We start from the raw sequence: 27,751 nt of genomic DNA, 5'->3' as shown, positions 1-27,751 counted from the left end.
GTGGTCCCACAAGTAATATTTTATGATGATGCAATGAAAGTTTGGTATCTGTGGTTATCCATCATTGATTCCAACTCGGTAGTGTCTTTAATCAGAATCTTGCAGATCCATCCTAAGATCAACACAAGTCAGTAAAATCGTACTTACATCAGTGACCCAATTCGCCAGAAACATCATACCTCTTCTGTAGGGTTCAGCGTTCACGAGACCTGGCTTCTTATCCAATTGCTCGTTGATCTCAATAATTTCTCCGGAAACTGGAGAATAGATATCGCTGGCTGACTTAACTGACTCAACCGCACCAATAGGTTCACCAGCAACGATGCTAGCACCAACTGATGGAAGCTCCACGTAGACCACGTCACCCAGAGCCTTGGATGCATAACCGGTAATGCCAATAACAGCTACGATCATATTAGTACTGAACACTAATACCATAACCTCCTACTACCTACCGAGATTTCCGTCCTCAAGAGCTAGCCACTCATGTTCCTCTGTATACCTCAATCCTACAACCGTAAATTAACTGAGCAAAACTGTCGAAACCGAGCTGGGGACCGTACCTTCAGGGGTTTCTTCCTCATTGCTCTTTATATAACTGCGACGACCTAGGACATTAAAGAGGCTTGTAGATGGTGCAGTTCGGCTGACAGTAAACAGCGGCGCAACTGTCTTCGGGGTCGTCTTTGAATAGAATCTATTGCTTAAAAGAGGAACGAATTTAGCCGATCTCCCGACGACAGGAAGCCGCGATCTGATTGCGGCCGGTCTAATAGAGGCCATTAGGATATTCTTCTGGCACGACATTAAGCGAAATCGGAAATTTTAAAGAATTCTCCTGATGAGATGAGGTCGGCTCGGGTCCGCGGTTTTCTTGCCCATTGCACTGGCCAAATAAACATACCCGAACACTAACATCAGTGTTACAAATCTCTGTGGGTATGGTACCGAATTGCCTGGCCACACATTGTGGCTTCAGCTAATGACAATCAATTTCTATATATGGTTAGGTTTCGGATAAGGCATTCTAACTTACACGTTTCTTCACTGCAACATATCCATTAGGTTCCCCAGATCGTTACAGTGCCGCTAGCGATACGACAATGTCGAAGTCTATCAGGATTGGTTCGAGAACCTCGAAATTGGCTGTTGCTCAGGCAGAGATTGTAGCAGCAACTCTGAAAGCGCAGTTCCCAGACTACAACTTTGAGATAGTCACCAAGACTACATTGGGTGATAATGTGCAGAACAAAGCTCTGTATTCATTTGGTGGGAAGTCTTTGTGGACCTCTGAACTTGAGGAGCTACTGGTATCTACTGGACCTGAGTCAATCGATATGATTGTGCATTCGCTTAAAGGTATGATTGTTTGAATTCAGCTTACCTGTAGGATTCAACTAACTAAATCCTACAGATGTCCCCACGACCCTTCCGGACGAATTCAAGATTGGTGCTGTCCTTGACAGAGCAGGTAATATTACCATTTAATCATACCGCTATCTTATGCTGATTTTATATTCTTCAGACCCACGAGACGTTCTGGTTGTACGATCGGATCTCGCGTATAAATCCCTATCAGAGTTGCCACCAGATAGTGTAATCGGAACATCATCCATTAGACGGACGGCACAGTTGCGGCGTCGATACCCGCAGTTTCAATTCAAAGTCGTACGAGGAAACATGTGAGGCTGAACCTAAATGTATATTAAATTTCTTGCTCACTCGTTCTTAGCAATACTCGATTAGCTAAATTGGAAGACCCGGAGCAGGGATATACTTGCTTAATTCTGGCTGCTGCTGGCCTCCTACGAATTGATCTAGGTTATAAAATTACGCAGTACCTTTCGTCACCGGATGTCTTATATGCAGTCGGTCAAGGTGCCCTCGGTATCGAGATTAAGAAGGACGATGAATTCACGCGAACACTTCTAGATAAAATCAGAGATATTCCAACGACACTTGTATGCACGGCAGAAAGGAGTTTGATGAGGAAGCTGGAAGGTGGCTGCTCTGTTCCGCTCGGCGTCGAGTCTACAATTTCTCCTGATGGTGTCCTCACCATTGAGGCATGCGTTATTAGTGTTGACGGGACTGAGGCTGCCATCAGCAAATTGTCGAGAACGGTTAAAACTGAAGACGAGGCAGAAATGATGGGTAAAGATCTTGCTCAAGGTTTGTTATCTCAGGGCGCTGGTGCGATTCTCGAGAAGATCAACTACGACAAGTTGAGTCAGAACTGAAGCTGTTCGAAATTTGCATTATGTACAGCATCGTATTAAATTTTGGCCGCATCTAAATGATATATGACTAACATCCTTGTGTAATATATTGTACATAGTAGCCATCGCCAACTTTGTCAACTTGCTAACCATCCTTCGCAGTTCAATATCCATCTATCAATTGGTCCATTTCCATAGCCCTCCATTCACTAGATATGACTGTACACTGGAAAACTCCGCAGATCAAATTTCGTTATTTCCTCGCGCATTCTTCATTTACGCATCCATATTGGCGGCGGAGCTCCGCGCAAGCGCTTGTTTCTTGGTCTCAGCAAGTTTATTAATACCATATCCTAACCCGCCACAGCAGATCGCCGTCCACCCAGTAGTGTACAAGAATAGCGGTATGCCGTCAGTGTAAATCTTTCGTCCAGTTAGGCCGTATTGAAAGTATCGGACAAAAGCACCTGAATGTATCCTATGTGTCAGTCACCTGTCCACAGCCAACATCAAAACTTCCACTACACAAAATCACATACCCAGAGCCATATAACTTAGAATCGAAGGAGCCATTACGATTATAGATGACCTGGCAAGGGTTGCTGTTATGCGCGAATGATAATTGGCACCTGAAAGTTGTCGTGAGATTACCTGGCAGTGATTGGCTCCCGCGAATTCTCGAGAAGCCATTAACGTTTGCATCAACTCCTCGTTACCCGGCCTATAATTGGAGTAACAGAGTTGCACTCGCTGCCCTTCAAAATGGTCCAACGAAATAGTTTGCATAGCGTATTCTGGATCTGATCTGACTTTGTGACACTCTCTGATACTATATTTGAAACTTAGCGATCTTTTCTAAAGTTGTCGCAGCATCCACTTGTGCTGATTCTCGACCATGCCTGAATTATCTGCCAAAGCGGCCCCAGCTCCATCAGGGACGCCTACCGCTAAGGGTCAGCAGCAGAAAGGGAAGGACAAGAATAATGCGGAGGCTCAAGAAGTGAAGCAGCGCAGGGCAGAGAAGGCCGCACGAAGGGCAGCCAGGGTGTCTGAGCAAGGGAAGTCAAACAAACCGCCTCCCGAAGCAGTTGCACAGGCGCGAGTGCAATCGCAGGCGAAGCCAGGCAGAACAGCCAGTGGTGCAGGCAACGCTAGCAGTGGAGCCGGAGGATCGACCAACAGTGTGGGAAATGTTACTGCTGGTAATGCGATTTCGTCGTTGACGATTCAAGGCACGGCAATCCATGGAACTGATATTCTTGACAAACGAGTGGGTTTGTTCAAGCATTTGGAAATCACTAGACGGTCTGGAACGGCGGATGCTGCTAAAGATATCCACCCTGCGATTCTGGCGCTTACACTTCAATTCGCTTCTTACACCGTTATTGGATCAAGCGCAAGGTGTCGAGCCACTCTACGCGCGTTTCAGACGGTACGTCTTACCATTTTGCTAATTGAGACCATGTTTAACGGTTCAGGTAGGTTATCAAGGATTATCGAACTCCGGCCGGCACTACCTTGAGCCGAAACCTGACAAACCACTTAAGCCGCCAAATTGACTTCCTTAAAACCGCGCGACCTCTCAGTATCACGATGGGTAACGCTATTCGGTGGCTTAAACAGGAAATATCTGTTGTCAGCATTGATATTTCAGATGATCAAGCGAGAGAATCTCTAGTGGAAAAAATCGAAACTTATATTCGAGATAAGATTGAAGTGGCGGATAGAGTTATTGTGCAGTCAGCTGTTAAGCAGATAAGCAAAGGAGACGTTATTTTGACTTTCTCCAGGTCAGCTGTTGTTGAGCAAGTCTTCTTGGAGGCCGATTTACGTGGCATCGAGTTCAGTGTCGTCGTGGTGGATACGCGGCCGTTCTATGAAGGCAAGGAGATGGTGCGCCGGCTGTCTAATGCGGGCCTTCGGTGCGAATACGTTTTGATCTCCGGCTTGTCATATGTTCTTAATGACATTACAAGTGTGTTCTTAGGGGCTCACGCCATACTTTCTAACGGCCAGCTGTATTCGAGGGTTGGAACTGCCTTGGTCGCTATGAGTGCCAAACGAAAAAATATTCCGGTCATTGTGTGCTGTGAGAGTATTAAGTTTTCAAATCGAGTACAACTGGATTCTGTTACGTTTAACGAGCTTGGTATGAAATGGGTCTTTGTAAACAATACGTTAACGGCGCTAACAGTCTTCCAGGCTCTCCGGATGATTTGATGAATATATCTATCGATTCGGCGCCAAAGCCTGGACCATTGAAGAACTGGAGGGATTTACCGAACCTCAAGCTATTGAACATTCTTTACGACCTGACGCCACCGGAATATATCAAGAAGATTGTCACGGAAGTTGGAAGTCTTCCTCCGAGTTCAGTCCCGGTTATTATCCGAGAATACAACTCGGCTTAGTATTGCATAAAATGGATAGAGAGTCCTGATCCCTCCGGTAAAGTTTGGCGAAGAGATGGAAGACTGGGGTGTCAAGGCGCATGTATAATATAATGTAGCGGGGAAAAGTTCTGTGTCTATTCCGTCTGTAGCATTCCTATCCTATGTACAATTCATACCGAAAAACCACGTCAACATCCGTGTGCCCATCACTTAACTGATCTAATGCGACAATTAAACCATTCCTGGCTTCTGTCTAACCTTTGCGAGTTCTTTCAAACTGTAGGAAAATTTCTCAGTTCTCATTCATTTGACTGACAAAAATTTCCACTTACTTTCTGGCAGAATTTATCCGTGTTACTCTAACCATTCGCGCGTCAACCCGTAACAACTCATAAATATCTCTTTGCGTCTTTATGCTTGAGTCGAATACCATTGTGAAATGATGACCAGCAAAATGAAGCTGCTGGTGCTTTCCTACCACATTCGGCAAGAATTGACGGCCAAGCCAGTCGACTCGTCGAACGACGCCTCCAGTTTTTATGACAATCTCTCCCATAGTGCGCACGATACTATTACACAAATTGAGTTAGAATACGACCGTCAAATTAACTGCCTCGTTATTAGGCTGTAATAATAAGTATCCAAGCTTACTCTCTGACTTCCTTCATCGTGCTGACACGCGCAATCCCAACTAGCTCGTACAGCATTGTATATAGAATAAATTAGAAGTAAATGTACCAAATTGGTTTTTCAACCGGGTATATCTGTAAGGCAGTAACTGTGTGATATATTTTAGCCCGACTGCCAAAAAGTTTCGAAAATTATTGTCCGCCTGAATCACGTTTCTGGTGGTGCAACGTCCAGCAGACCCTGTGGGTTTGGGACAAGAATTTGCTTCACCACTGCCCATAGACAATCTCGCAAAACGAGATCCCCATCCATGAGTTGTTACCAACCATTGCCAGTTTGCACCTTTTTCTTGACCTTGCTTGTCCTCAAAAATTACTTGTTGCACTTACAGAGACCTACGGATCGATCGAGAAATTGAAAATGAGTTTTGATCGAAAGGCAGATTGTGAGTGTGGATCAAGCCGATTCCGCGCAGATGGCCTGCTAATCGTTTGAATGTTTTAGCTCAGATGGAATTCGCGACGTCTAAGGACGTAGAGGTGTATGTGTATTTATTTTAATTTTTTTAACTTCTTTTATATCTTACTGACGACAATTTAGTGTCCCTACTTGTATGTATACTCATGCTCATTAAGACACGTGTTGGTTGCTAACCGGCATTATTTGAAGTCGAGTCTATGGGTTTGAAAGGTACGACCATGCGTTCCTACAGGAGTGGTTTGAATGTTAACATTCTATTTTAGAAGACCTATTACGAGGCATCTACGCGTACGGGTACGAGACACCCAGTGCAGTTCAAAGTAGAGCCATCGTTCAGATACTGAAAGGAAGGGGTAAAGATATAGTTGCTCATCTCAGACTCAGTCCGTATCTGATCCAATAATTTAGACACTATCGCCCAAGCTCAATCAGGTACCGGCAAGACAGCCACATTCTCTATCTCATTGCTACAGGTACTAAAAAATTTAGTGGGCTCCCGAAATCTACTAACAGGGGTTAGACTATCGATACCAAATTACGAGAGACGCAAGGTATGTGGCCCTAGCCATCAAACTACGACGATCGCTATTGATTTTAATTTCTCTCAGCTCTTATTCTCAGCCCTACCCGCGAACTCGCAGTTCAAATCCAAAATGTCGTACTTGCACTAGGCAATTACATGAACGTTCAATGCCATGCTTGCATTGGAGGCACTTCAATTGGCGAGGATATCCGAAAGTTAGACTTTGGACAGCACGTCGTTTCAGGAACCCCAGGGCGTGTGGCCGATATGATAAGACGCCGAAATCTTCGAACTCGACATATAAAAATGCTTATTCTCGACGAAGCTGATGAGTTGCTTGACCGTGGTTTTAAGGACCAGATTTATGATGTCTATCGATACCTGCCGCCATCCACACAAGTTATAGTGGTATCGGCCACTCTACCGTACGATGTTCTTGAAATGACGAATAAGTTTACTACCGATCCGGTGAGAATTCTGGTCAAGCGTGACGAGTTGACATTAGAAGGATTAAAGCAATACTTTATTGCTGTGGAGAAAGAGGAATGGAAGTTTGACACGCTTTGCGATCTCTACGAGACGCTGACTATTACACAAGCGGTTATTTTTTGCAACACTCGCCGAAAAGTGGATTGGCTTGCCGAGAAAATGAAGGAAGCTAATTTTACCGTTGCATCCATGCATGGTGAAATGCCTCAGAAGGACAGAGATGCAATCATGCAAGACTTCAGACAAGGAAACTCTCGTGTCCTCATATCAACCGATGTATGGGCTCGCGGCATCGACGTTCAGCAAGTCTCCCTAGTGATAAATTACGATCTTCCTCTGAATCGTGAAAATTATATCCATAGAATCGGTCGATCTGGTCGGTTCGGTCGTAAAGGTGTTGCTATCAATTTCGTGACGACCGAGGATGTCTCGATTCTCAGAGATATTGAGCAGTATTACAGTACTCAGATAGATGAAATGCCAATGAACGTCAGCGAGATGGTTTAAAAACACAAGGGGAAAGAGCGATGGAATTGTACAATTACAGTTGTTAATGTATTGTATTTATTTGTCAATGACTTGGATATGTACTTCTAATTTGCGCCAAGTTAACCTATGGCGAAATACTGTCCGTTAGAATAGGTGGCTCCATATGCCGAATAGGGCTATTTGCGATCTTAAAAATACGCTAAAAATACAAATACCGAAACCGAACGATCAAACAGCAATAATATAACATCAATAACAGTACCAAACCTAACTCTATGACACATTCATACTAGAACCAATTCGTAACTCAAGTAAGCCGTCGAAATAATGCGAAATCGTAAAATACAGATAATCAAACGTATAATAGAGTTGGCTATGGCTCTAATTGTCTATGCAGACCTCCGATCCATGCAAATACAAGACATTGCCCATGGCACTCGTCGTAAAATAAATTATAGAAATCCCCAAAACTCCGAAATTTATTCCAATCGCGCTCGTGGCATCCTACGCGTCATCATGTCCTCTGTTAGACTGGTGTTCATCTACCCCACAGGTGCCTAAATGTGATACATGCTGCTATTGCGGTTAAGTGCATAAAACGATCCCGTGTACTCCGATCCGTCATTGCCATATGGACGTCTGTCGTCATCGTAATACTCCTTAACATCCCATGGGTTGGACATTGGCGCAGCTGGCTTAGCTCCTACACTGAACTCGAGGTCTTCCCTGGTAATAGAATCCCAGTATTTGTAGATCATCATAACACCGAAGAGATTGCACAGTGTCGCAAAGAAAAGACCATCAAGGTAGTGCTTCATGCCCTCACACAAGCGGTTAGAGAAGACATACAGCAGGATCTGACCAACGACAAAGAAAAAGACCCCAAACGCAATATCTCCAAGAGGCCACAGGTCTTCCAACGTGCCCACCACCAGCAAAATCTGCGACACAACGTATATTATAAGAACGACAGCGTTGACAATATATAGAACGACAAAAAGTGCCATCGTGTCTTTTGGTGATTGGCCACCCCAGCTTTGGAATGTGAGTATCGACACCACAAAAGAGAGTACAAATGCACCAGCTGAGATGAGCCGTAGTATCCATAATGACAGTCTTGTTCCGTCTTCGTACAGCTGAAATCCCACGAAACCGTTAACCATGAGGCACCAGCATGTCGCCGACGTTAAGCCATTCTGTACGGAAACAAAGTAGGGGTAAGGATGAGAGGCTGGTGGAACCACACCACAGTCAACGCAAAGAGAAATGACCGTGAGAATCGCATAAAGATAAAAAAATGAAAGAAGCTCCTTCCGACCTGAATTATTAGCATGAACGTGCTAAGATGCTCACTCATGACGATCTCTTACCAACTGCAGTATATTTCGATCTGATATTGAAAACCATCATGGCAGTCATTCCAAGAGCAGCAATATTAATAAATGCAGTGCCGGTCTGGAAAATAACCGTATTTGCGACATCGATACTACGCGCATAGCATGACGCTGCGACGCCATTAGCTACCATAACACTTTCCTCGCTTGCAGTGGAAGGTCCAACAAGTGAGCATAGAGGAACAGGAGCCCGCTCGCAAAGAAAATCAAAATCGCCGAACCCCATTGCTGTGTTGGGTCGACTATAATCGCACCCTAAAGACTATACGGGAATAAGACAAACAAGTGCGTTAATCATTTAACTAAATTCTAGTGAGTGCAGTAGCGATTGTGATTATAGGATCTTGAATGAGAGATGGTCCTGTGGAAGCCATGCCTTGAAATCGTGCAGAAGATGGCTGGTATGTATACCCAATTAATTTGGTCTATATGCCTTAATTACGGTGAGATATAGACACTTACAGCCGATTCTGAAGCAGTTAGGGCTCCGCTATTTTTAGCGAGACCGCGCGCGCCTCGCACGGGGTAAAATGTGTAGCGGTGTTAGACAAGGGGTCGTAGCTGAACATCAGTCGTAAACGGAAACTGTAAACATTGACGATGACTCGGAATTGGTCAAGCCATGCCAATGATGTCCGACCCATAATGCTTGAAGTGTAGCTGTAAGATTATGTACGAACGTTCCGAATGGCGTTTGTTTTGACTTCTTTTACCCAATCCGTCTTAGTGGGGCAAAGACACGTAGTTGAATACAGTGTGAAGAATTCAGATCGACGGAGTAATATGCGTCAACCATGCTTTCAATAACAAAGAATCCACAATGGACACTCAAAAAATCTAGAAATAAATTCTCGGAGACCAACAAATAACACGCTCACTGAAACATAGAGGCTACAAACTGATAAGCCTAAAGTGTTATACCAAACCACCGACAAGTGTCAGATATTACTAGCCAAAACAACTTCGCTTATGGTAGATTAGTATCTACTGTTGGGAATCCATGGTTCCGCGCTACTGTACTGTAGTGAACCAGAACCAGCGCAATAAACAATAAATTACAACCGCAACGACTCTTGCACTCCCTCTGCGGTGTTCACACTGTGTCCATTTGGGGCCTCGCCGAGCTAAACTCTACGGTCAGCAGACATGTATATTCGTTGTTGTCATAAAGTTTGTGACTTACCGCCTGAGATAGATCAATTCCAATCTCATCGAGGACTTGATTAACAACTTCCTCGCTCTCTTCTGCAAGACGGCATTGTTAGCATTCCAAAAATGACCTGATTAGGAGTAGTGATTACCTTCATCATCTTCCATGACATCGTCTACGGCATCATCCATCATCTCTTGCCGTTGGTCCATGATATCGCTCTCTCGTTCAAAATCCATGGCGATCTTTTGCAGCGCAGGGAGGTTCATGCTACGGTTCATGGAGCCCAATAGCTGATCATAGTTAATTGGGTCATCAATCGTCACAAGCTAATCAGAGTTACCCTCGTAGCTCCCTTCATGCTCTGCATCATTTGTTCATTGCTTCGGACAGTCTGCATTTCAGTTCAGCACCTATACAAATGTCCCCAATATAGCTTTGCGATATACCTGTATTCGTAATGACACGGCTTGCAACTGGGTGCGCATTTGATAGAACTTTTGTGTGTACCTAATTCAGTGGTTAGTTAAGGAAGGCTTCTAACAGTTGTCCCATACTTTCTTGTCCGTACCAAATCCTTGGCCTGAATCTTGCAAGCGCCGATTTGATTGGCCTTCGCTGACTTTTTGATATCTGCAATTAGCTTCTTCTCTTGTTGCTCAAGTTTTTGACGCTCTCTGTCAAGTTCACGCTGTGCTTTCTCTAGTGCTCGTTGATGCTGTAGTCTTGAATGAGCTCATTTTTGTGATTAAGCATACTTAAGATAACCCACGTACCTTGCGAAGACGCTCCTGAGGCGTTTGGCTCCTACCAAACACCCATTCTATAACGTTCATTCTGTCAAATCCAAGTTCCACAGTGTTATATACACGCAAGTTTACGAACAATAGCAGCGAATGGTTGCCAGATACGTTTTGGGACATGTCGACTCGACCAACTCGGAATTAGGCTTTAGGGTTGTACCCGACAATTGGAGAAACCCCTGAGTGCATTTCTTAGTCGTAGGCAGGCTAAGTAAAGATTGTGCCACTCGGAATTACTATCTAAGCTAGTTGGATTTCAGTATTTTCATCTTTCATTAATTGCCACCTCTCTATTTGCAAATTAATTTGAGTGACAATTTGGGATAGGTCCGATTCATTACTGGCCGTTCATAAGTAGCATCCAACTCCACTGGCTTGGGCACTTCAGAGATTAATACTGTTGCGGATCCTCTAGCAATAACTTCGATTCCGTGAAGCCATCGATAACGGAACGCACAAATGTCGGCGGATAACTATATAGGGTTTAAGGTGAGCGTCCAGCTCCAAAATGGAATAGTGTTTCAAGGCATAGTGTCCGAGATCACAGGCAGTAAGCTACGCCTTATTAACGGTAAGTGCATTGCTAGACTTCGACGAAGGTGATTTCTAACTATGACGTCCAGTTTTTGATACTGGGACTTCAGCGTATGTCCCGTCTCGCGTGATAGATGGTAGCAAGATTGCCGATCTTCAGATTCTTAAGGCGGCTGGAGTTCGTGCCGAAGAGAGGACTGTCAAATCGAAGAAAAAGAAACAGCCAGCACCGGAGGCATCGCAGTCAGCTCCGTCAAATTCTCTGCAAGACCCGGCTATTATGTCTCTATCGTCAGCGACTGCAAATTCATATGGCGGACCGTCTTTCGCTATGTCTCCGAACACCATACGATCCAGGCGGCAAACAGATGACTCAGAGTCATTTGAAGAAGAAGACACGTACGATATTGACGATGGAGGCGATGACAATAAGTCGAAGGCCAATGTACCGTCATACGGGTCACCAAGGCCTAAGCGCTCCAATAAGCAACGCTCGACCAGCGAAAGACAATCGCGGCAAACTCACCTGAGGGAACCGTCAGCCACTTTTGTCCCTCAGCCCTTTATTGGGAACGATCGACGAAATGGACGTTCCGGGCGGCAGAGCAGGCAAACAGGCTATTACGCAGATATTGAAGGATGGGCCAGTGAAGATACATCTGTATACAAAGATACGGAGTTCGACTTTCAAGGCAATTTAGATAGATTTGACAAGAAATCGGTGTTTGATGAGATTAGGCTGGCTGACAAAACCGACCCTGGTGCTCGATTAGTGTCATTTAATCGGCGAGATGCTAATGGGGCTCCTGCGCATCAACTGCAAGAGCAGAGAATACGCGAATTGATTAAAAGACCTCCTAGGAAGGACTTTTTACCTACGGAGAATGTTCTCGCTACCAAGTCGTCAGAATGGCAAGGATTGTCATCTGAGGATGAAGATACTGAAGACGAGAGCGCAACGGGTATTCCTGCTGAAGAAGAAGTTAGTGAGATTGACAAAGCCATTAAAGAGCAACAGCTTCGCCGGGTTTCACATGCAATGTCACGAACATCAAGTAGTCGAAATGTCACGCCTCCGGTTTTGCAATTTTCCTCGCCGCCAAGGCGACTTATTTACGAGGGAAGTGATCATGGTACGACATTTGTGTGCCCGACTTTCTCGATTGCCCAGATGGCAGCCATAGAAAAAGCCGCAGTGAGTCAGTATTCTTTGCACCCTGTGCAGCTGACGGAGAATGCTGGTTCAGCCATAGCCAAACTTGCGATTCAAATTTTGGGCGGCAAGCGACGATTTGAGCGCAGACGGATACAGCCTAATGCCTTGCCGGTTGTAGTGGTGCTTGTCGGTAATCACGAGACTGGCGCTCGCGCAATTGCAGGCGCTCGCATGCTTGTCAACAGACGTGTACGAGTGGTCGTACTATTTACTGACGATTCATCCGAACTTGCCTCACCGAAGGAGAGCATTGAGCAGCAAATGCGTGCGTTTAAGGCAGCGGGCGGCAAAGTCACTTCACGGCTGGATGTTCTGCAGGCCACGTTGAAGGTCCTGGATGCACCTCCCGAAGTTATTGTTGATGCTCTTCAAGGCTTAGATATTAGGATGGATGCCACTGCAAGACTTGCGGGGGTTCCTGGATGGATGTACGAAGCAGGACAATGGGCTTCAAGCCAGCGAGCTCCAGTATTGGCAGTCGATGCTCCTGCAGGAATGGATCCAGACACGGGAACGGTTATGGTGAACAATATGGGTAAGGCGAAATGGATTTTGTCGCTGGGTATGCCGGCCGCTGGTATGCCGCGATTCTTACAGTACGCCGAAGAAGTTGCACAGTTGGACGTGGATGTTGCTGTAGCGGATATTGGCATTCCGAATCGATGCTTTAAGAAAGTGTTGGATGGACTACGGTCGAATGATGAAGCTAGAGATGGAGTGATATTTGGAAGTGAATGGGTCGTTGGAGTTGGATTGGAATGAGCTGAAGTTTTGCAGTGCCTTGGCTACGATGTTGTAAACTTCTTGGTCGCTAGGTAATATAATATTTGTTTCTATTCTGTTGCACAGACGTCCAGAAGCTATTATACAGTCGATTGCTCCCTATAGCACAATTTCATTTGCTGACTTCATCTATATGCCTCAACTTGCATGTAACGATTGAGGATTCTGCGAAACGAGTAAAGTCAAGAATTCACAGCCAGAATATAACTACTGCTCCCCGTATATTTTCATCAGTAAGGGGAAAACAGCTGTCGGCTGATTGGCGAAGCGAATGGCCATAACCACGGTGACGACAAACACCATGACGATCAACGCGTCTGACGTTAAAGTTGCCATTTTAATCTAGTAGGATTGAATCAGAGTCCACAAGAAACAATGCAAACATTTATGACTATGGGGTGACAGATGGAGTAACAGTTTTCCAATTCGCGCAACGTTACGAGGCTGGGGAAGAAGCGCAGGCCGGATCGAAATGTGGTGTGGGGTCAAGATGCATCGGAGCTGTCCGTAGTTCTGCATGCGATATCCGTGGAGTATGAGTTCAATAGTTCTATGTATGAAAGAGACATCAGTTTCTTAATTGGAACCCTTCACATACAGCGAAAAATGATGACAATACACCCGATATCCATTATGAATACGGTATCTGATGCGAATCAGCGACAACATCTACCCCGCACCGGTGGTGGGGGAGGCGTGATTTTTTCGCTGACAATAACGCGGCGAGTGATATATACAAAGACCCTTAGAGAGGCTGAATATGAAATGTTCAGTAATACAGATTTTAATCGATCTCGTGAAATGTAGCGTGTTTGACTGCCCTAACCCGATATTTTGCACGTGATGATTTGGCATGACACGGGCGGCAAGGGTTCTTTATTTATTTACAAGGCGCTACAAAGAATGTTGCCTCAGGAGACTTGAACAAAGATGGGGCACGCGTGAGTCGGCGCGTCTATTGTCCAGCAAAAAAATCAATACGAGCTGCCGAGCACCGCGCTTGAATTCCCCTTAATTGTTCATTACTGCAATTATCATTATTATTATTATTATTCTGTACGCCTTGTTCGGCGCCGCTCGATTTATCTTTGACACGTCCGTCTGGCTGAGACTCTCGCTCTGGCGCTACCAGTGTCTCGCTTGTCAACCGTGGGTGTCATTTCAACACAAAGCCAACGGCAGTCTCATGTCCACCCCTATCAGCATCGCGCGCTCGTACAATGACACAACCGTACTCTTCCCCGCTCTTCGCAGGTTCGTGTTTTTTAATACTTGTTCTCCAGATTTTATTGTCGTTTGCTCCTGTTCTTGTCAGAGCGCATTAGACTTGAGCGCATTGTGACTTGTCTCCGCTCTGTGTACGTGATTTACCGCAACACGTCACTACACCAGCTACAAACCAAATTTACGCTATTCTAGTCTCTAATGGTTCTATTGCTAACCTCAGCGTCAGAGTCCTCATCTACGCTGCAAGGCATGATTCTTGCCGACAGAGCGGCCGCGGCCGCGGCTGCACAAGACGCGCTCTCGACCCAACATGTCAGCAAAATTCTAGACACTACGGTGCACGTTGTCGAGCCCGAAATATTAATCTACAATGACGACAATTATGATGATGATGAAGAAGAAGAACTTGATGTTGTCGATGTTGAATGCAGCGGCGACAGCAGTCGGGACGAGACTGAGAATGTGGGATCATTCAGCACGGGATTTGACGATTCAATGGCAACGCATTATCCTGATGCGCACGAGGATCTAGATGACGTGCCTGAGATGGCGGACAATATCACGACCGATCTTAGCGAAACCAGAAAGATAATACTGAGTGAGTATGATATGGATGAGTCTACTGAAGCGGAGCCGATGCATGACAACCGCGAGGCCAACATTGCGGATTACGACGATGATGCGGAAGACGACGAACAAGACGAGGACGATCGGTTTGAACTATCCTCTAGTCCATCCATACAAGATGAATGTGAGTATGTTGATGTACTCCTTGGATGAGTTTATCTAACTCATTGTTAGCCGACATTGATTTGAGTCTTGTATACGCACTTCATACATTCAAAGCTACTCAAAATGGCCACGCGGACGCAGTTAAGGGAGACGCAATGGTTTTGCTAGACGACTCCAATGAGTATTGGTGGCTGGTGAGGATGATAAAGGACTCGACAATTGGATACTTGCCGGCCGAGAAGATTGAGACTCCTTCCGAGCGATTAGCTCGACTAAACAAGCACCGAAATATCGACGTATGCTATTCTATGCTATTTCTCTTCTAGCGCGTTTGGTCACTCACTCAGCATAGATTGTTGCCAGCGACGTTATTTCGACGAGGACGTCTTCAGAAAGATCCAGAAATCCATTAAAACGGTTCCGACCTAAGAAAGCCGCGACTACTGCGCTTCTTACAACGAGTAATAAGACTGTGTCGTTTACTGCGCCTACCTTTTACGACCCACCAGAAGGCTATTACATTAGTGATGAAGAGAGCGAGCTTATGGGTGATGAGGATAGCGAGACTGATGAGGACGGTGCGAGCGATGAGGAGTTGGAGCAAGAACAAGAAAATGTCAACGCTAACATTGTCCAAGAAGTTGTTATAACTGATCAAACCATCGACCACATGCCGGAAGGTGTCGAAGAGACGGTGGAGATCACAGCAGTTGACATAACTCACGACAACGACGAAGAGCAGACGTTAGATACAGATACTACACTGCGAGATGATATGGATGTCGACAATGCGTCTGCTTATACCGGCATGCATACTGACTTGGCCGTTGATCCGTTCATTGGTGATGCTGGATGTGAAACGTCGGTCCGTGAGGATGAAGCTCAAGTACTTTCCCCCAACACCAATGAAGACAACACAACGTTCTTAGATACTCAGTCTATGCCAGCGGAAGCCGTGGTATCCAACGCTGTCGAGCAGGCAGCAGAGGATGACATACGAGTGGCCGTCGAGCCTGCGGTATCATTCGCAGCGTCCATTCCTCGATCGAAGGATACGATGCAGCTCTCAGCAATTGCATTTGATGGCGTCGCAGAACCAGCAGCAGCGTTCACAGGATCTTCAGCTGCTACGTCGATGACATATAGGGCGGCGTCTCCCTCATCATGCAAAACCCAGCGACACATTTTCCAACATCCTCTGACTCCTTCGCATGGCTCCAGCAGCCTACATCAATCGGCAAAAAGGGATGCTCAGAGTCCGCCTTCATCAACACCGACCACTTCAGGTCTACCACCAGTCCTTCGCCAAACCGCCGCCACTCCAGCCAAGGCAGAACCCGTTTCAAACACGCGCGGACACAAGTGGACTGCAAGCAGCCGGACGAAACTGCGCCGAAAAGAGCCCAACGGACTTCTGAACACCAAATCGTCGCTTGACAAACTCTCGCTCCGATATCGCATCAACGGCGGCAACGGCGTACTAGGCAATATTTTCAAGAAAAAAACATCACAATCGTCAACTTCGCTAGAGAGCTCCGAAAGCAACGCGATGATGCAGGCGAGGCCGTCGGTAAGCAGCGAGGAGACTTCTGTGCGATCAACAACTCCTTCTTCATTGTCCGCATCCGTTCTTGCCATGGAGGGTAGGAATAGCGAGGTCCAGAATGCTGCGAGTGGAAGTTTGGGTGAGCAGAAAGAGGATAAAGAGAGTTTGCGACCGTCGTATGATCAAATTTTCGCGGCACGAACACGGACGCCAACATACGATTCCATGTACAGCGATACCTCAACTGCGATCATGCAGCCATTTGCAGGGTATGGCGGCTACGATCCCGAGACGGAGTCGCTAAATGAGCGTAAATACTCGTCAGTAGACGACAATCTTGATGCCATTGGCGGGTCGAATCTGCAGGACGACACGGTGACTACTGAAGCCACCCAAGACGACACATTTTACACCGCGACGAATTTGCTCGCGAGCTACAGCAACTCGAGCGACGACGGAGCAAGCACTATTGGAAGCAGCACGGACAGCAGCGGGGGGCGGGATTCGTCATCGCGGTCCAGCCCGCCACATGAACGCAACGCGGCATTCGAGCGGCATAGCGACGACGACATCGACACTGACCAGCAAGCTCCCGCGGACGAGGACCTTGTGTCGTTAATGCTGCATGCCGCTAGTAGAAATGAGATCGTACATCCGGCTTTGGCGTCGTCGTTCAGAGACGCGACGAGGATTGTCGATCTCGCGTCTTCGAAATTAGACGAGCTTTTGTTCCAGTGGTGGGACGCGCGGCGGGAAGTTTCTGCACCGCCGATGTTATGAGTTTTTTTATTTCATTTTTGCTTTGCTTTTTTGAATAATTTTGATATGTGGAACCATTTTGGTGCCGGAATGTGATGTACTTTTTGATGTTTAGATATGATTAGTGTGGATGTATTTTTTGCATGTTGGTTTATATGTGTAATTCGTTTATTTATTTTTTTGTGTACATTACTATTACGGATAATTGATTCAAACGCCATAGTCCGGCTTATGGTAGCATCTCTCGGGATGTTGCCACGCTGGGACCTAGCCCCGCGTGTATAGAAGCAGCAATGCTTCTGTGAGTGCAAGTCCCTCGTGGATTGGAAGCCCCTTATGGGGTCAAAAGATTCCTCAATGCTCTGCTTAATTTCGCATTTTGCGGGTTTTGCGAGTTTTTGTTGAGTTTTTTTGCTAGGAGGCTTATATTCTTAATACACGACCACAATTGCAACAGCTACAATTTCCTAGACGTTTAACAATCAAACAATTTCATGACATATAAATTGATGGAGCGGCTCCAGAAAGGAATGACTAGTAACCGACTGCAAGTGAGCAGTTGTCAAACAAAAAAAAAAAAAAAAAAAAAAGAGGTAATGACTGACTTAAATCCTGCAAATAAAATAACTCTCATCCAAAAGAGAAAACTACTTCGAATGACGACGACATTAAAACATTTGTCCAATACCCACACCCAACAAACTTCGACCCGCACCGGTTATTATTAAAAAAAAATCTCTTGAAATATGTAGCGAGCAAAATATAGAATCATGCATAACATCAAATAATAAATAAATTTCCCGGACGAAAAGTAAATAAAAGAATATTATGATATGCTTGAGATATCATCATCTGAAAGCACCATCGGTAAATATATCCAAACCGAACCCTGCAATCTGATTCGTAACAATAGAAACACACGGCCTCTCATGCAAAACAACATGGTCTACTGCTGAATATGCGGCGCCACACGAAAAAAAAAATTTATTAAAAACACCTTGATATATATTAAATAAAAGCTTTTGCACATTACCCCTTTGCTCCGATTAGTTTCTATAGACAGTTGTTATTACTGATATATATGCTATCTGTTGCTTTATTCCAGCATCTTGAGCACACGACTCGAGAGCGCAATGATTTCGCTTTCGGCCTCGGTGTCTTCCAGATCAATCAAGTCGCCGTCTGCCGGTGGGTCTGACGGTAATTCCCTCGTCGCAAGCGTCTGTGTCGCCTCCATGATCGAGGAATTTTTCTGGATGAGCTCGATTAGGGTCTTGTCACCCCCTTCGACAAACTGCAACAACGTCCACACGGCAATGTGCTCAAAAATAAGATCATTGCTTGTCAAAAATCGGATCAAGTACCCGCTAATACCACCTGCAGGCGAGCTCCACGCATTCACAAAGGTAGAGTAATCGCCGACTTTGGACGACAGGTTTCCGAGAGCCGCGCCGCTATTCCCCTGTACCTCCGTGTTTGGCGAGTTCGTAAGAGGGATAAGAACGTCGATGATCTTCACGGAAAGGAGGTACTGTTTTAATTCGTCGCTCAGCGCTAGAACGGCGATGCAGGCCGTCATTTCACTTTGCACGCTGGTCGACAAGTTGGGGACGAGACTAATGCACTTGTCAACTGTGCCGGCGTCGACGATCGCTTTCTTGTTGCGCTCGGAGCTGGCGGCTAAGTTGCGGAGAGTGGAGATAGCATGGCATTGGATTTCTTCCTCGGTGGCATTACTGCCGAGCGCGTTATTGGAATTCGTGGTCCCGTTTACTGAGGGAGGGCCGCTGTTTTTGAGAAGTGCGACCAGTGGTTTTAAGAAACCGGCCTCAATGATGGGAGATTCGTTGTCAGGGTGGATAGAGATGTTGCGAATGCAGGCAACTGATGACAACACGAGCTGTGGAACGTTGGACTGTAGGAGGCGCAGTAGTGCTGGCAGACCTCCAGCCTGTACTATTTCAAGCTGGCATTTATCTGTCGACGTTAGCCGATCAAAACCCAACACGCGTTAAGTGGCGACGACGTACCGTCAGATGCAAGGTTGCGAAGAGCGAGTGCAGCTTGACACTGCACTTTTGGAGCAGCAGAATCCATCAAGGTAACTAGGCACGACACCAATTTCGGTTCAGTCTCTGCTAATATATGGCGATTGGCAGCTACGACAGTTAGAACTACATCAAAACCTCTTTGTTTGTACATCCTTTCCACTCACAATCCACAGCAATATTACTCAGTGCGGTCGTGCAGTAGTACTGCACATCAGAATCTCGCGACTGCAAAAGCGAGACCAATACAGGAACAGCACCCGCACTGACAAGTTCCTGGCGATTCTCGTCCGAATGCGTCATATTCAGCAACGCGCCCGTGGCGTTCCGCTGGACCCGCATGTCCTTCGACTTGGCCAGCTTCGTAAGCGGGACTAGGGCTCCCGATCTAGCAATCTTGACCTTATTATCTTCGTGCGTAGCGAGATTCGTGATGCATCCGACAGCGTTACATTGAACTTCGACGTTAACAGATTGCATTTGTCGGATGAGCGGTTCCAGTCCGCCCATTTCGACGATAAGAATCTTGTTGTCATTGTTTACTGCCAAGTTACCTAGTGCCGCACTAGCTGCTCTTTGAACTTCGAAATCCGAACTTTGCAACAGTAATAGTATCGGCGACAATGTCTCCTCGTTGACCGCTTGCACATCTGCGTCCGTTAGCACTAGTTAATCTTCCTGTTCTGTACATTTAAAAAAATATACCTTTCTCTGTAATTTCAGCAAAAGCTAATGCCGCACTTCGTTGCAAATCCACATTCGAAGAGTAGACCAACGTCGTAAGCGCTCTCAGTGGTCCAGAACTAAAGAAATCCTCCTCGCCTCGCTGCCCAACGAACAGTTAGTAGCATTTCTAATTATGAACGTCTAAAGGACTCACGTTCTCGAGATACCGTAAAAGAACCGATACAGCCTCGCGCTCGCTCTCCGCCAACAACGGCGCGTAAAGCCGGTCCTGGGAGTGCCCTGGTAGACGGTAACAAGTCAGTAAGAGATAGATAAGAACTAAAGGAAAACCCGGTTTTATCCCGTCCACTTACCTCCGCAGCAGCTACTGCAACAGCCGCCCATGGATTATGTATCCCTCGATTCTGATATCAGTGCGAGACCCACTGGAGTTTATGTTGTTGTCGTTGGTTGGTATGCACTCCGCGCACAAAGTTGTATTTGGTCTCAATACGTCAGCAGTGGCCCCCCCTCCCCTCGATACTTTCGAACGTTGAGGTTCCTCCCAAATCGAAACACTAACCCTATAACAACTACACGCACGAAATTCTATAACCCGAACGCTAAAGGTCCAAGCTGCCTTATTCTAAATCTTACTTTTTCTTTTCAAAATAAATAAATTAAATGCGGAATATTGATTCGTAGACCCCGATTTTTTTTTACCGCGCGATAACAAATCTAAGGCGTTGAACACGGCTCCACCCCTTCTTCTTACCTTAGCAACGCAGCCCGAATCGAGTCTAGGCTTTTCGTGATCTGCGCACTGGGCTTTTGTTTTTTTTGGGCCAAATTGCTTTGGTGGACGGGGGGACACCGCCACCAGAAGACCTAACCCTTGATAGTGAGAACAGAAGGTCGCTACAGCTATCTAGGCATTTGAGAATTCATTTAACAACAATAATATTTATACACCGAACAACACGCACATTTAAGAAAAATAGCCAAATGCGCCAAATCCATTCACAAAAAAACTAAAAATACAATCATTTTCAAGCCAAAACACAAGCAGACCAATTTGATAACGCCCAACAGTAACACAGTTTTGTCAATCCGAATCATGCGATCCACCTCCCAACGACCTCCAAAAAAAAAAACCTAACGAATACATGCCCTTTTGGTGTTTTCCCAATGATATATGTCACATAAATAATAAAATCATTTGTCCTCTGTCAGCCTTTGAAATATGTCATGTCGTAACACTTCACCGATGTCCCATCTCTCGGATGTCCGCATGTTAAAACAACGCGAGACAAAGTCCACGATGCCGTCATTACTTGCATTCCGCAACGTCTCACGATCCCAATCACCCTTGGTAATCAGCTTTTGCAAGCTGGGGAGGAATGAATGCGAGAATGGTAGCGTGCCCGTGAAGAGAATGTACGTGAACACGCCGATTGCCCAAATGTCTTGTTTCGGGGAGATTCGTACCGGCTCGGCTGTTGGCACCAGGAGTTCGGGAGATAAGTACGGCACCGAGCCAGTTAAACCGAGTTCGGTTGTTGTCGCTGTAGTCGTAGCCGAGGACAGCGTGGGCGAAGACGCTGGCTGGATTGAGCTCGTGCTGGATGTGAGCATACACTCAGGCGTGGTGAGCCCCGAATTGTCACCGCCAGCCCCAGAGTCGTCGTCGTCTTCGATGTTTATGAACTCTGACATTCCAAAGTCGCAGAGTAGCAGTTTCGCCTCGCGAATCGTCTGCAATTTGGGATCTTCGATGCGCAGCAAGCAATTTTCCGGTTTGACATCACGATGCACGATTCTTAAATCCTGGTGTAAAAACCGTAGCGCAGAGCACAATTCAAACAGCCATCGTACCTTGACATCTAGGGGGATTGTGGACGGCTCGGATCGTTGTTTCCTGATGACGGCTTCGAAAACTGACCCGGCATTAGCATATTGCATAAAGCAGAAAGTCGCAAACTCGGTCTCATGTACGGATAGTAGCTGTAAGACATGTGGATGAGAAGGCACGATGCACTTCCAAATTGTGAGTTCATGGTCCAAGTCTGCCTGGGCGAGCTCGTCTGTTGCGCCGTCACGATCACGGCGCTGGGATTTGCGCACGATCTTGACGGCGTGAGTGACTTCAGTTCCGTTGACGAGCGTGTGAGCTTCTTTGACAACGCTGAATCCGCCGTAGCCAAGTAGTTTGCCGATCACATAGTCCGTGACTTCCTGGCCCTCGTCATCAGGTTCGGGTGCGGCGGGCATTTTTGACTGTCCGGCGTTGAACATTGCCAAAAACTTGGACGCGGGGGAGACGGGATCGCTCGGACCTTCACGAAGCGACCAAGAGCGACGCAAGTTCCGCGGTTTTGGATTGCGCCAGGAATACTGCCGTGTTGGCTTTGCCAATGGCGATTCCGACACGGACGAGCTGGACTGCAATGAGGATTGTACGGAATAGCCTCCGTACATGTACTGCATCTGCTCTGCCGACCCTCCTGAAAGAGATGCCGCTGATTCTGAAAAGGTGCGTCGGTCGCGCGTTATCGGTGGTGTGATATCCTTCGTTTGCAGATGCAGCGGCTGCGAATTTCGTGTTGGAACGGACGTTGCTGTCGATGGGGACACCAATATCTGCGCAATATCGACGACCCCGTCTTGACGCACGTTTTCCTTGCTATTATCGTTCTTATTATTATTATTATTATTCCCCCCATTCGTGACCTTGCCCTCCCACCGCTTCGGTAACGGGATCGGTCGGGTTTCAGACTGCATTGCGAATTCTGACTTTTCCGTCAGCATGGCGAGTAGCGCCGCCGATTTATGTGGCGAGGATGGTATGGGATGGTATACTGATTCGCTCATTTGATCTTCTTATGGCTGTCGAGTGAGAGTGAGACGGCAAATGGGCTTGCAGCGTACGTACCCGCAATACTTATGTGCGGAGGGATACAAAACGGTAGAATAATATGCGACGGCCGTTTCGTCGCCGGCGGCGTCGTTGTTGGCCTCACCCCGTCCGACTTCAAATATTTCGCGATCCCTTGCTTCTAATACCACGTTTCGTTATAATTTCAAATCGCACGGGTCTGCCTGTTGAGAAAAGGAAAAGAAAGACAAAAAAAAACCCCACACAAATTATTCTTTTAGTCCCGGTCGGTCCTAGGAAAAAATAAATCGCTAGATTAAATGGGGACGCTTGATTGATTATCCATGCACGCGCCGCTTCAACGCGGCTCGTCCATTATTCTGGGGGGTCCTGTGACCTCTCAGCTCTTCCTCCTCCCAAAATTGGTTTATCTTGGTGCTCCAAATCGGCGATCAACCCTAACATGCTGACATTCAAATGCCTATAACTGCATAATGGCCAGGCACCAATCTCGATGCGGTTCGGGCGCAAAAATAGTAAAGCCGGGTAACAGGAAATTAGAAACTTATCGTTCATCGCCGGGCTCACACGACGTTTAATCAATGGGCTCCCCGAGTTTGGAATAATTCGGTATTTATGTACAGTTTATTCTAAATGCCAATATGCTAATGCTTCTTTTTCCTACCATTCCCTAGCCCCGCAAAATTTAACACCGTAAACCACATAAAACATAATATAACCCTGTAAATCCTTATCCCACAACCCAACCCAATGCAAGTATTTCATTCTGTTGATGAAAATCCAAATATGCAGACCAATTATGACGAAATATGTACAAAATGCAAAATGAGGCGGCCATACCCTACCACCTGCCGGGATCAGTAACGGTAGAGGAGTGGAGCTGCCTAACGGACATTAGGCGGGGGACGGGGACGTAATGTTTGTCTACAACCGGATACACAAACGGATTCGCTCGTGTAGTCGACTGCAGGGCCAGTACTGCATGTGGCGCAGGGGCGAGGGCCGGGGCAGCGACCGAAATTGGCTGCGGCAATGCCGGGAGAGTCGGCAGAGATGTCGGGAGCGCGTAGCTCGTGGGAACAGCATATGTGTTTTTGACCAGTAACGGAATTTGTTTGACTGGAGTTGTGAACTGCCGTATGGACGCGGTCGGGACAGGCCGCAGGGCCGTGTTGGGGGTGGTGGCGAAAGTCGGAGTCATTGGCGCGATGTACTTTGGCTTCGGCAAGACCGGGAAGCTAAGGGCGAACGCAGCCTGAGCGTTCGTGTCGTTGAGAAGCTGCAACACGTCGTCGGAAGATGGTGTTGTTGGCGAATAATAGTAGCTAGTACCGCTGCCGGTCTGAGGCGGCAGTTGTTGATGTGGTTGAGTGTAGAGACGTTTCGCCGGTGACGTATAGGCCTCGTCCTCCACAGCCTTGCGTTTGCGGGACGGAGTCAGTGACGCCGGACTTGAAATTGGCAATGGTGGCGGGGTTGGGTGGGACACAGGAGAGCCAGGGACAGACACGCAGAAAAATGTGGCGGCCTTGCGGGCCTTGGCGAAAATGGCGAGGACGTCGGTCCACTCTGTCCACTTTTCTTTCGAAACTGCAAGTTCGTACTTGACGTGCTTCAGAAACTCGACTTCCATGACGCCAATCTCGGACACAGGCAATTTGGAGACTTGGGCCCATGTTTTGTTGGTGTAGGTGTTGTCATCGAGGAACTTGTTGGCAAGCACGAGCGCGATGGTGAACACGCGGTATTCACTGCCAGGGGTGCCGAGGATGGACGGCGAATGCAGCTTGAGGCGGTAGATGTAAAGCAAAGCGAGGGCAACGACGGTTCGGGACACTTGTGTACGCGACAGAATGGCTGATGCGAATAAGCGGAACTCGCGTGTAGGAATGCATATTGGAGAGAGTAGCGGAAGTCTGGCGTGGGCCGAGCAGTAAGTCAAGGTTGGAGTCGGCGTGAACCAGAAGAGACAGGTTATATTTGCAGCCATGGCGGCGAACACGTCTTCGTTGTCAGACGGGGACGAGGCGCGACCAGTTGTCGCGTGAGGAGCTGGCGAAAAGAGAACCTCAGATGGCGAACTGGTTATGTCGTATTCAGACCTGCTTGTGCCGCTGCTGCTGCTGCTGGCGGACAATGAGCGCGGTGGTGAAGACAGTATTGTCCGGGACTGGTATGACCGGTTGGCGCTGTAACTTGGCGCAACATGGCTCCGCAGTCGGTACTGAGCAAGGTCAGCGGAGGTTGGTAAGACAGTTGTATTTCCGAGTCTACAAGTTGCAGAGATTGGAGCGGAGGAGAGCGGCAACTCTGGCGGAGGAGTCGGGAATGAGAAGGGATATAGATGCGCCGCGAAGGAGAATGGCGACGACGGCGGCATACTGTAGAGAGCACGGAAGAAGGAAATCTTGAGGATGAGAGATGGTCATGGCCAATGGAGAAGTTCTAGAGATATATGAAGACGGTCATAAGGGGGGTACGCGGCGTAGTGTGTGGACGCCAGGTATGGAGACGTACCGGCGCACGCGCATTGGATTGGATTGGATTGCTAGAGAGCAAGCAAGAAAGAAGTAGGGGAGCAACGAAAAAAGTGACTGTGGCAATAATAGCGTGCAGAAAGATTGAGAGCACAGATAATAGCAGCAAGTAGGCGGAGAAAGTAGTAAGAAGAGCTTATTAGTTACTACTTAGTGTGTAGTGTGCCAAAAACGTATACGATGACGCGAACCCGCGGTTGGTTCGGCAGTTTAGTTTTTTGATTATTGTCTGCTGCTTGCTGCTGCTGCCTGTTGCCTACTGCTGCTACCTTGCCCTTAGTCGAGTATACGAAACGCCACCCAGTCATTCTAACGAGACCTCAGCATTCTCATTCTCTATCTATATTACTTATTGTATCTAATCTTGTTGACTGAGTGAAGTATCAGTACATATTATTTTGTACTGTGTTATGCGCTTTTGTGAGTACTTTGGTTTGGGAACCGGTTTAGAAGGAGGAGTGGAAGAAGGTACATCTGCATAGTGGGACCAAAGTTGTGACCAGTCGAATCTGTGTTACATTGTGAGTGGGTCACTGGGAGGGGTTTGGTTTGGTTTGGTTTGGTTCTTAGCGTTAGCGCTTCGCTACGAGCATTTGATTTGACACACAGAGACACTCAAAAAATACACGGTCACATTTTACTTGATCTGGCCATCTTCGACCGTTAAGCACTGCCCCTTTTTTTTGTGTTGGCAGTCTAGTCTTAAACGAATAATGCTCTTGGATTTTCACTCACGCCGCCACCGCTCTTCCCGGCAAGCGGGAGCGGGGAAAAGGAAACTTGTTTTTTTTGGGTTTTGATGTTTGTGACGATCGTCAAAAAACGTGCTTTACGAAGGCACAAGGCACGCCCGCAGCAAACAAAATTTACCCGGCCAATCAACTTTCAACTTTCTTCTGTGCGGCGCATCGTTGCTTTTCTTGTCGCAGCTGCTTGCGATTGATGACTTTTTGACTGCCACGATTATCGCCGGCCACCCCCTTTTTTGGTTTTTTTTTTTTTTTGCTCAACGACCATCCGGGACGTTGGTCATCATCAAAAATATAAATCATCACCAACCTTTTTTTTTTGCCGCAAATACCCGTAACCAAACAAACAATATGAATGCAAGCAGATGAGAGTTTTGCGAAACTGAAACAACTCGTGTTCAAAACGATCGATGTGGCCGTCATTGAACCAATGATGATGGGTTTAATTCGTTCGCCACTCCGCCCCCCCCCCCCCAAAAATATGGAACCATCTTCGGTTGACAACATCATCATTTGGCTAATTTAGTAACGGTCTTAATGCGTCGTCATCCATTTATAATTGTGCCAGGTTCGACGCGCTAATCACTGCAGGAACCTTACATGGAAAATATTAGGGTTTAATCCTTAAGTAACTACGCCTTCATGAGGCAGAAGTAGGAAACTTTACACATATTGGTCACATTTTCTTATTCCTACGTGCTCCTCCGCTGCTGCTGTTGTGTAGTTGTAATGCACGCACTCGTTTTGGTTGGCGTTAAAACACAATATAACTACTGTACTGTACTGTACTGTAATATAATGCAATGAAAAAGCGCAGCACCATAATCTTAACCTCTGAAAATCTTTAGCTCTCGCTGAAAATGCACATACCAACGCCGCGATTGTCATCCCCCCCCCCCCCCCCTTTTGATTTATATTTATTGTCAAATTCTGATAAAACCACGCGACCCAGAGAGTAATCTTGTTATAATTTGTTGTGCATCATTTCGCTCAACCGCGGGCGGATGCAGTCACGTCCCCACTAAAACTCTTGGCCCACAGCATACAACAAATAAGCAAGTTAGAGTTCATATCTTTACTTTGCCGATTTGTTGAAAAATCCCGAACCGACGGGCATGTCTTTTTTAGCCCTTATCTAGAACAGTCTATTTTATTTCCTCTCCCTCTGTTTTTCGTTTCTCGGCATTACCGCAGGTAAGGGGTTCGCTTGGCTAGATGCTGCTCCATTCACTGCACTGTCGGGTTCGCATATTGCGGCTAATCATAGAGTGATAATGATACTAATTTACCACTACCTAGCTACCTAGCTAGCCTAGCTATAAGCGTTACATTGATTAGTTAGTCACCAAACCCATACAAGTGAACAGTTGTCAACTTTGCTTTGCCCCATTCTCAGTCCGGACTTCCGCCTTGACCCGCCGCCTCGTCTGAGTAGTCTCAAGTCTCCCCCCTTCATTAATCTTGCCTCTATTCGACCGCCGACCTCGC

General features: G+C 46.7%; 13 protein-coding genes across 13 annotated transcripts; 5 read left to right on the top strand and 8 right to left on the bottom strand.

Moving 5' to 3' along the window:
• Window positions 1-20: 20 nt before the first annotated feature.
• V1513DRAFT_422475 (glycine cleavage H-protein-domain-containing protein) lies at window positions 21-783 on the bottom strand (the record flags this gene model as incomplete). Its single annotated transcript, XM_066895978.1, has 4 exons — window positions 21-112; window positions 180-404; window positions 456-509; window positions 564-783. 4 exons carry the CDS (start codon window positions 781-783, stop codon window positions 21-23), a joined length of 591 nt encoding a protein of 196 aa, XP_066756705.1.
• Window positions 784-1,011: 228 nt separating this feature from the next.
• Window positions 1,012-2,371, top strand: V1513DRAFT_435614 (porphobilinogen deaminase, dipyromethane cofactor binding domain-containing protein). Its single transcript, XM_066896655.1, has 4 exons — window positions 1,012-1,359; window positions 1,415-1,471; window positions 1,526-1,682; window positions 1,733-2,371. Exons 1-4 carry the CDS (start codon window positions 1,104-1,106, stop codon window positions 2,238-2,240), a joined length of 978 nt encoding a protein of 325 aa, XP_066756704.1. The 5' UTR covers window positions 1,012-1,103; the 3' UTR covers window positions 2,241-2,371.
• On the bottom strand, window positions 2,245-2,939 carry V1513DRAFT_435611 (uncharacterized protein). Its single transcript, XM_066896654.1, has 2 exons — window positions 2,759-2,939; window positions 2,245-2,686 (listed from the first exon to the last, which is right to left on the bottom strand). The coding sequence occupies exons 1-2, from the start codon at window positions 2,919-2,921 to the stop codon at window positions 2,496-2,498; spliced, it is 354 nt and encodes a 117-aa protein (XP_066756703.1). The 5' UTR covers window positions 2,922-2,939; the 3' UTR covers window positions 2,245-2,495.
• A 58-nt stretch (window positions 2,940-2,997) lies between these two features.
• On the top strand, window positions 2,998-4,818 carry V1513DRAFT_435609 (initiation factor 2 subunit family-domain-containing protein). Its single transcript, XM_066896653.1, has 3 exons — window positions 2,998-3,651; window positions 3,702-4,368; window positions 4,422-4,818. The coding sequence occupies exons 1-3, from the start codon at window positions 3,115-3,117 to the stop codon at window positions 4,628-4,630; spliced, it is 1,413 nt and encodes a 470-aa protein (XP_066756702.1). The 5' UTR covers window positions 2,998-3,114; the 3' UTR covers window positions 4,631-4,818.
• Window positions 4,678-5,469, bottom strand: V1513DRAFT_435605 (uncharacterized protein). The gene is made up of 3 exons (XM_066896652.1): window positions 5,264-5,469; window positions 4,945-5,181; window positions 4,678-4,889 (listed from the first exon to the last, which is right to left on the bottom strand). The coding sequence occupies exons 1-3, from the start codon at window positions 5,317-5,319 to the stop codon at window positions 4,844-4,846; spliced, it is 339 nt and encodes a 112-aa protein (XP_066756701.1). The 5' UTR covers window positions 5,320-5,469; the 3' UTR covers window positions 4,678-4,843.
• V1513DRAFT_435603 (P-loop containing nucleoside triphosphate hydrolase protein) lies at window positions 5,377-7,444 on the top strand. Its single transcript, XM_066896651.1, has 8 exons — window positions 5,377-5,687; window positions 5,747-5,783; window positions 5,843-5,853; window positions 5,912-5,932; window positions 5,986-6,075; window positions 6,131-6,195; window positions 6,243-6,273; window positions 6,331-7,444. The coding sequence occupies exons 1-8, from the start codon at window positions 5,663-5,665 to the stop codon at window positions 7,239-7,241; spliced, it is 1,191 nt and encodes a 396-aa protein (XP_066756700.1). The 5' UTR covers window positions 5,377-5,662; the 3' UTR covers window positions 7,242-7,444.
• Window positions 7,445-7,780: 336 nt separating this feature from the next.
• Window positions 7,781-8,843, bottom strand: V1513DRAFT_428897 (chitin synthase III catalytic subunit; the record flags this gene model as incomplete). The annotated part of the gene is made up of 2 exons (XM_066896307.1): window positions 7,781-8,541; window positions 8,594-8,843. 2 exons carry the CDS (start codon window positions 8,841-8,843, stop codon window positions 7,781-7,783), a joined length of 1,011 nt encoding a protein of 336 aa, XP_066756699.1.
• A 526-nt stretch (window positions 8,844-9,369) lies between these two features.
• Window positions 9,370-10,681, bottom strand: V1513DRAFT_435591 (Snf7 family). Its single transcript, XM_066896650.1, has 7 exons — window positions 10,544-10,681; window positions 10,325-10,485; window positions 10,217-10,277; window positions 10,111-10,161; window positions 9,919-10,060; window positions 9,801-9,862; window positions 9,370-9,741 (listed from the first exon to the last, which is right to left on the bottom strand). Exons 1-7 carry the CDS (start codon window positions 10,601-10,603, stop codon window positions 9,673-9,675), a joined length of 606 nt encoding a protein of 201 aa, XP_066756698.1. The 5' UTR covers window positions 10,604-10,681; the 3' UTR covers window positions 9,370-9,672.
• Window positions 10,682-10,804: 123 nt separating this feature from the next.
• Window positions 10,805-13,265, top strand: V1513DRAFT_435589 (YjeF N-terminal domain-containing protein). The gene is made up of 2 exons (XM_066896649.1): window positions 10,805-11,141; window positions 11,194-13,265. Exons 1-2 carry the CDS (start codon window positions 11,030-11,032, stop codon window positions 13,080-13,082), a joined length of 2,001 nt encoding a protein of 666 aa, XP_066756697.1. The 5' UTR covers window positions 10,805-11,029; the 3' UTR covers window positions 13,083-13,265.
• A 1,263-nt stretch (window positions 13,266-14,528) lies between these two features.
• V1513DRAFT_372126 (uncharacterized protein) lies at window positions 14,529-17,388 on the top strand (the record flags this gene model as incomplete). The annotated part of the gene is made up of 3 exons (XM_066894766.1): window positions 14,529-15,081; window positions 15,132-15,358; window positions 15,415-17,388. 3 exons carry the CDS (start codon window positions 14,529-14,531, stop codon window positions 17,386-17,388), a joined length of 2,754 nt encoding a protein of 917 aa, XP_066756696.1.
• Window positions 17,389-18,463: 1,075 nt separating this feature from the next.
• V1513DRAFT_428893 (armadillo-type protein) lies at window positions 18,464-20,486 on the bottom strand (the record flags this gene model as incomplete). The annotated part of the gene is made up of 6 exons (XM_066896306.1): window positions 18,464-19,344; window positions 19,398-19,526; window positions 19,583-20,065; window positions 20,121-20,241; window positions 20,296-20,381; window positions 20,456-20,486. The coding sequence occupies 6 exons, from the start codon at window positions 20,484-20,486 to the stop codon at window positions 18,464-18,466; spliced, it is 1,731 nt and encodes a 576-aa protein (XP_066756695.1).
• Window positions 20,487-21,296: 810 nt separating this feature from the next.
• On the bottom strand, window positions 21,297-22,889 carry V1513DRAFT_371862 (kinase-like domain-containing protein; the record flags this gene model as incomplete). The annotated part of the gene is made up of 1 exon (XM_066894756.1): window positions 21,297-22,889. The coding sequence occupies one exon, from the start codon at window positions 22,887-22,889 to the stop codon at window positions 21,297-21,299; it is 1,593 nt and encodes a 530-aa protein (XP_066756694.1).
• Window positions 22,890-23,582: 693 nt separating this feature from the next.
• Window positions 23,583-25,783, bottom strand: V1513DRAFT_435578 (uncharacterized protein). Its single transcript, XM_066896648.1, has one exon. The coding sequence runs from the start codon at window positions 25,355-25,357 to the stop codon at window positions 23,819-23,821; it is 1,539 nt and encodes a 512-aa protein (XP_066756693.1). The 5' UTR covers window positions 25,358-25,783; the 3' UTR covers window positions 23,583-23,818.
• Between the last annotated feature and the right edge of the window lie 1,968 nt (window positions 25,784-27,751).

This window comes from Lipomyces chichibuensis, assembly GCF_038497645.1.
Source record: "Lipomyces chichibuensis strain CBS 12929 unplaced genomic scaffold V1513scaffold_1, whole genome shotgun sequence".
Lineage (NCBI taxonomy): Eukaryota > Fungi > Ascomycota > Lipomycetes > Lipomycetales > Lipomycetaceae > Lipomyces > Lipomyces chichibuensis.
The sequence above is the reverse complement of the archived record's forward strand: the minus strand, read 5'-3'. Positions and strand labels throughout refer to the sequence as shown.

Excerpts from the sequence above, each read along its gene's own strand:
- V1513DRAFT_435614 (XM_066896655.1), top strand. The coding sequence starts at position 1,104 with ATGTCGAAGTCTATCAGGATTGGTTCGAGAACCTCGAAATTGGCTGTT. Across the intron at positions 1,360-1,414 it reads GATTGTGCATTCGCTTAAAG|ATGTCCCCACGACCCTTCCG; the intron begins GTATGATTGTTT and ends TAAATCCTACAG. Across the intron at positions 1,472-1,525 it reads TGCTGTCCTTGACAGAGCAG|ACCCACGAGACGTTCTGGTT; the intron begins GTAATATTACCA and ends TATATTCTTCAG.
- V1513DRAFT_435611 (XM_066896654.1), bottom strand. The coding sequence starts at position 2,921 with ATGCAAACGTTAATGGCTTCTCGAGAATTCGCGGGAGCCAATCACTGC. Across the intron at positions 2,687-2,758 it reads TCTAAGTTATATGGCTCTGG|GTGCTTTTGTCCGATACTTT; the intron begins GTATGTGATTTT and ends GGATACATTCAG.
- V1513DRAFT_435609 (XM_066896653.1), top strand. The coding sequence starts at position 3,115 with ATGCCTGAATTATCTGCCAAAGCGGCCCCAGCTCCATCAGGGACGCCT. Across the intron at positions 3,652-3,701 it reads CTCTACGCGCGTTTCAGACG|GTTATCAAGGATTATCGAAC; the intron begins GTACGTCTTACC and ends CGGTTCAGGTAG. Across the intron at positions 4,369-4,421 it reads TGTTACGTTTAACGAGCTTG|GCTCTCCGGATGATTTGATG; the intron begins GTATGAAATGGG and ends ACAGTCTTCCAG.
- V1513DRAFT_435605 (XM_066896652.1), bottom strand. The coding sequence starts at position 5,319 with ATGCTGTACGAGCTAGTTGGGATTGCGCGTGTCAGCACGATGAAGGAA. Across the intron at positions 5,182-5,263 it reads ACGATGAAGGAAGTCAGAGA|TATCGTGCGCACTATGGGAG; the intron begins GTAAGCTTGGAT and ends TTTGTGTAATAG. Across the intron at positions 4,890-4,944 it reads CGGATAAATTCTGCCAGAAA|TTTGAAAGAACTCGCAAAGG; the intron begins GTAAGTGGAAAT and ends ATTTTCCTACAG.
- V1513DRAFT_435603 (XM_066896651.1), top strand. The coding sequence starts at position 5,663 with ATGAGTTTTGATCGAAAGGCAGATT. Across the intron at positions 5,933-5,985 it reads CGAGTCTATGGGTTTGAAAG|AAGACCTATTACGAGGCATC; the intron begins GTACGACCATGC and ends ATTCTATTTTAG. Across the intron at positions 6,196-6,242 it reads TCTCTATCTCATTGCTACAG|ACTATCGATACCAAATTACG; the intron begins GTACTAAAAAAT and ends AACAGGGGTTAG.
- V1513DRAFT_435591 (XM_066896650.1), bottom strand. The coding sequence starts at position 10,603 with ATGAACGTTATAGAATGGGTGTTTGGTAGGAGCCAAACGCCTCAGGAG. Across the intron at positions 10,486-10,543 it reads CTCAGGAGCGTCTTCGCAAG|CATCAACGAGCACTAGAGAA; the intron begins GTACGTGGGTTA and ends TCAAGACTACAG. Across the intron at positions 10,278-10,324 it reads GATTTGGTACGGACAAGAAA|GTACACACAAAAGTTCTATC; the intron begins GTATGGGACAAC and ends CCACTGAATTAG.
- V1513DRAFT_435589 (XM_066896649.1), top strand. The coding sequence starts at position 11,030 with ATGTCGGCGGATAACTATATAGGGTTTAAGGTGAGCGTCCAGCTCCAA. Across the intron at positions 11,142-11,193 it reads TAAGCTACGCCTTATTAACG|TTTTTGATACTGGGACTTCA; the intron begins GTAAGTGCATTG and ends TATGACGTCCAG.
- V1513DRAFT_435578 (XM_066896648.1), bottom strand. The coding sequence starts at position 25,357 with ATGCCGCCGTCGTCGCCATTCTCCTTCGCGGCGCATCTATATCCCTTC.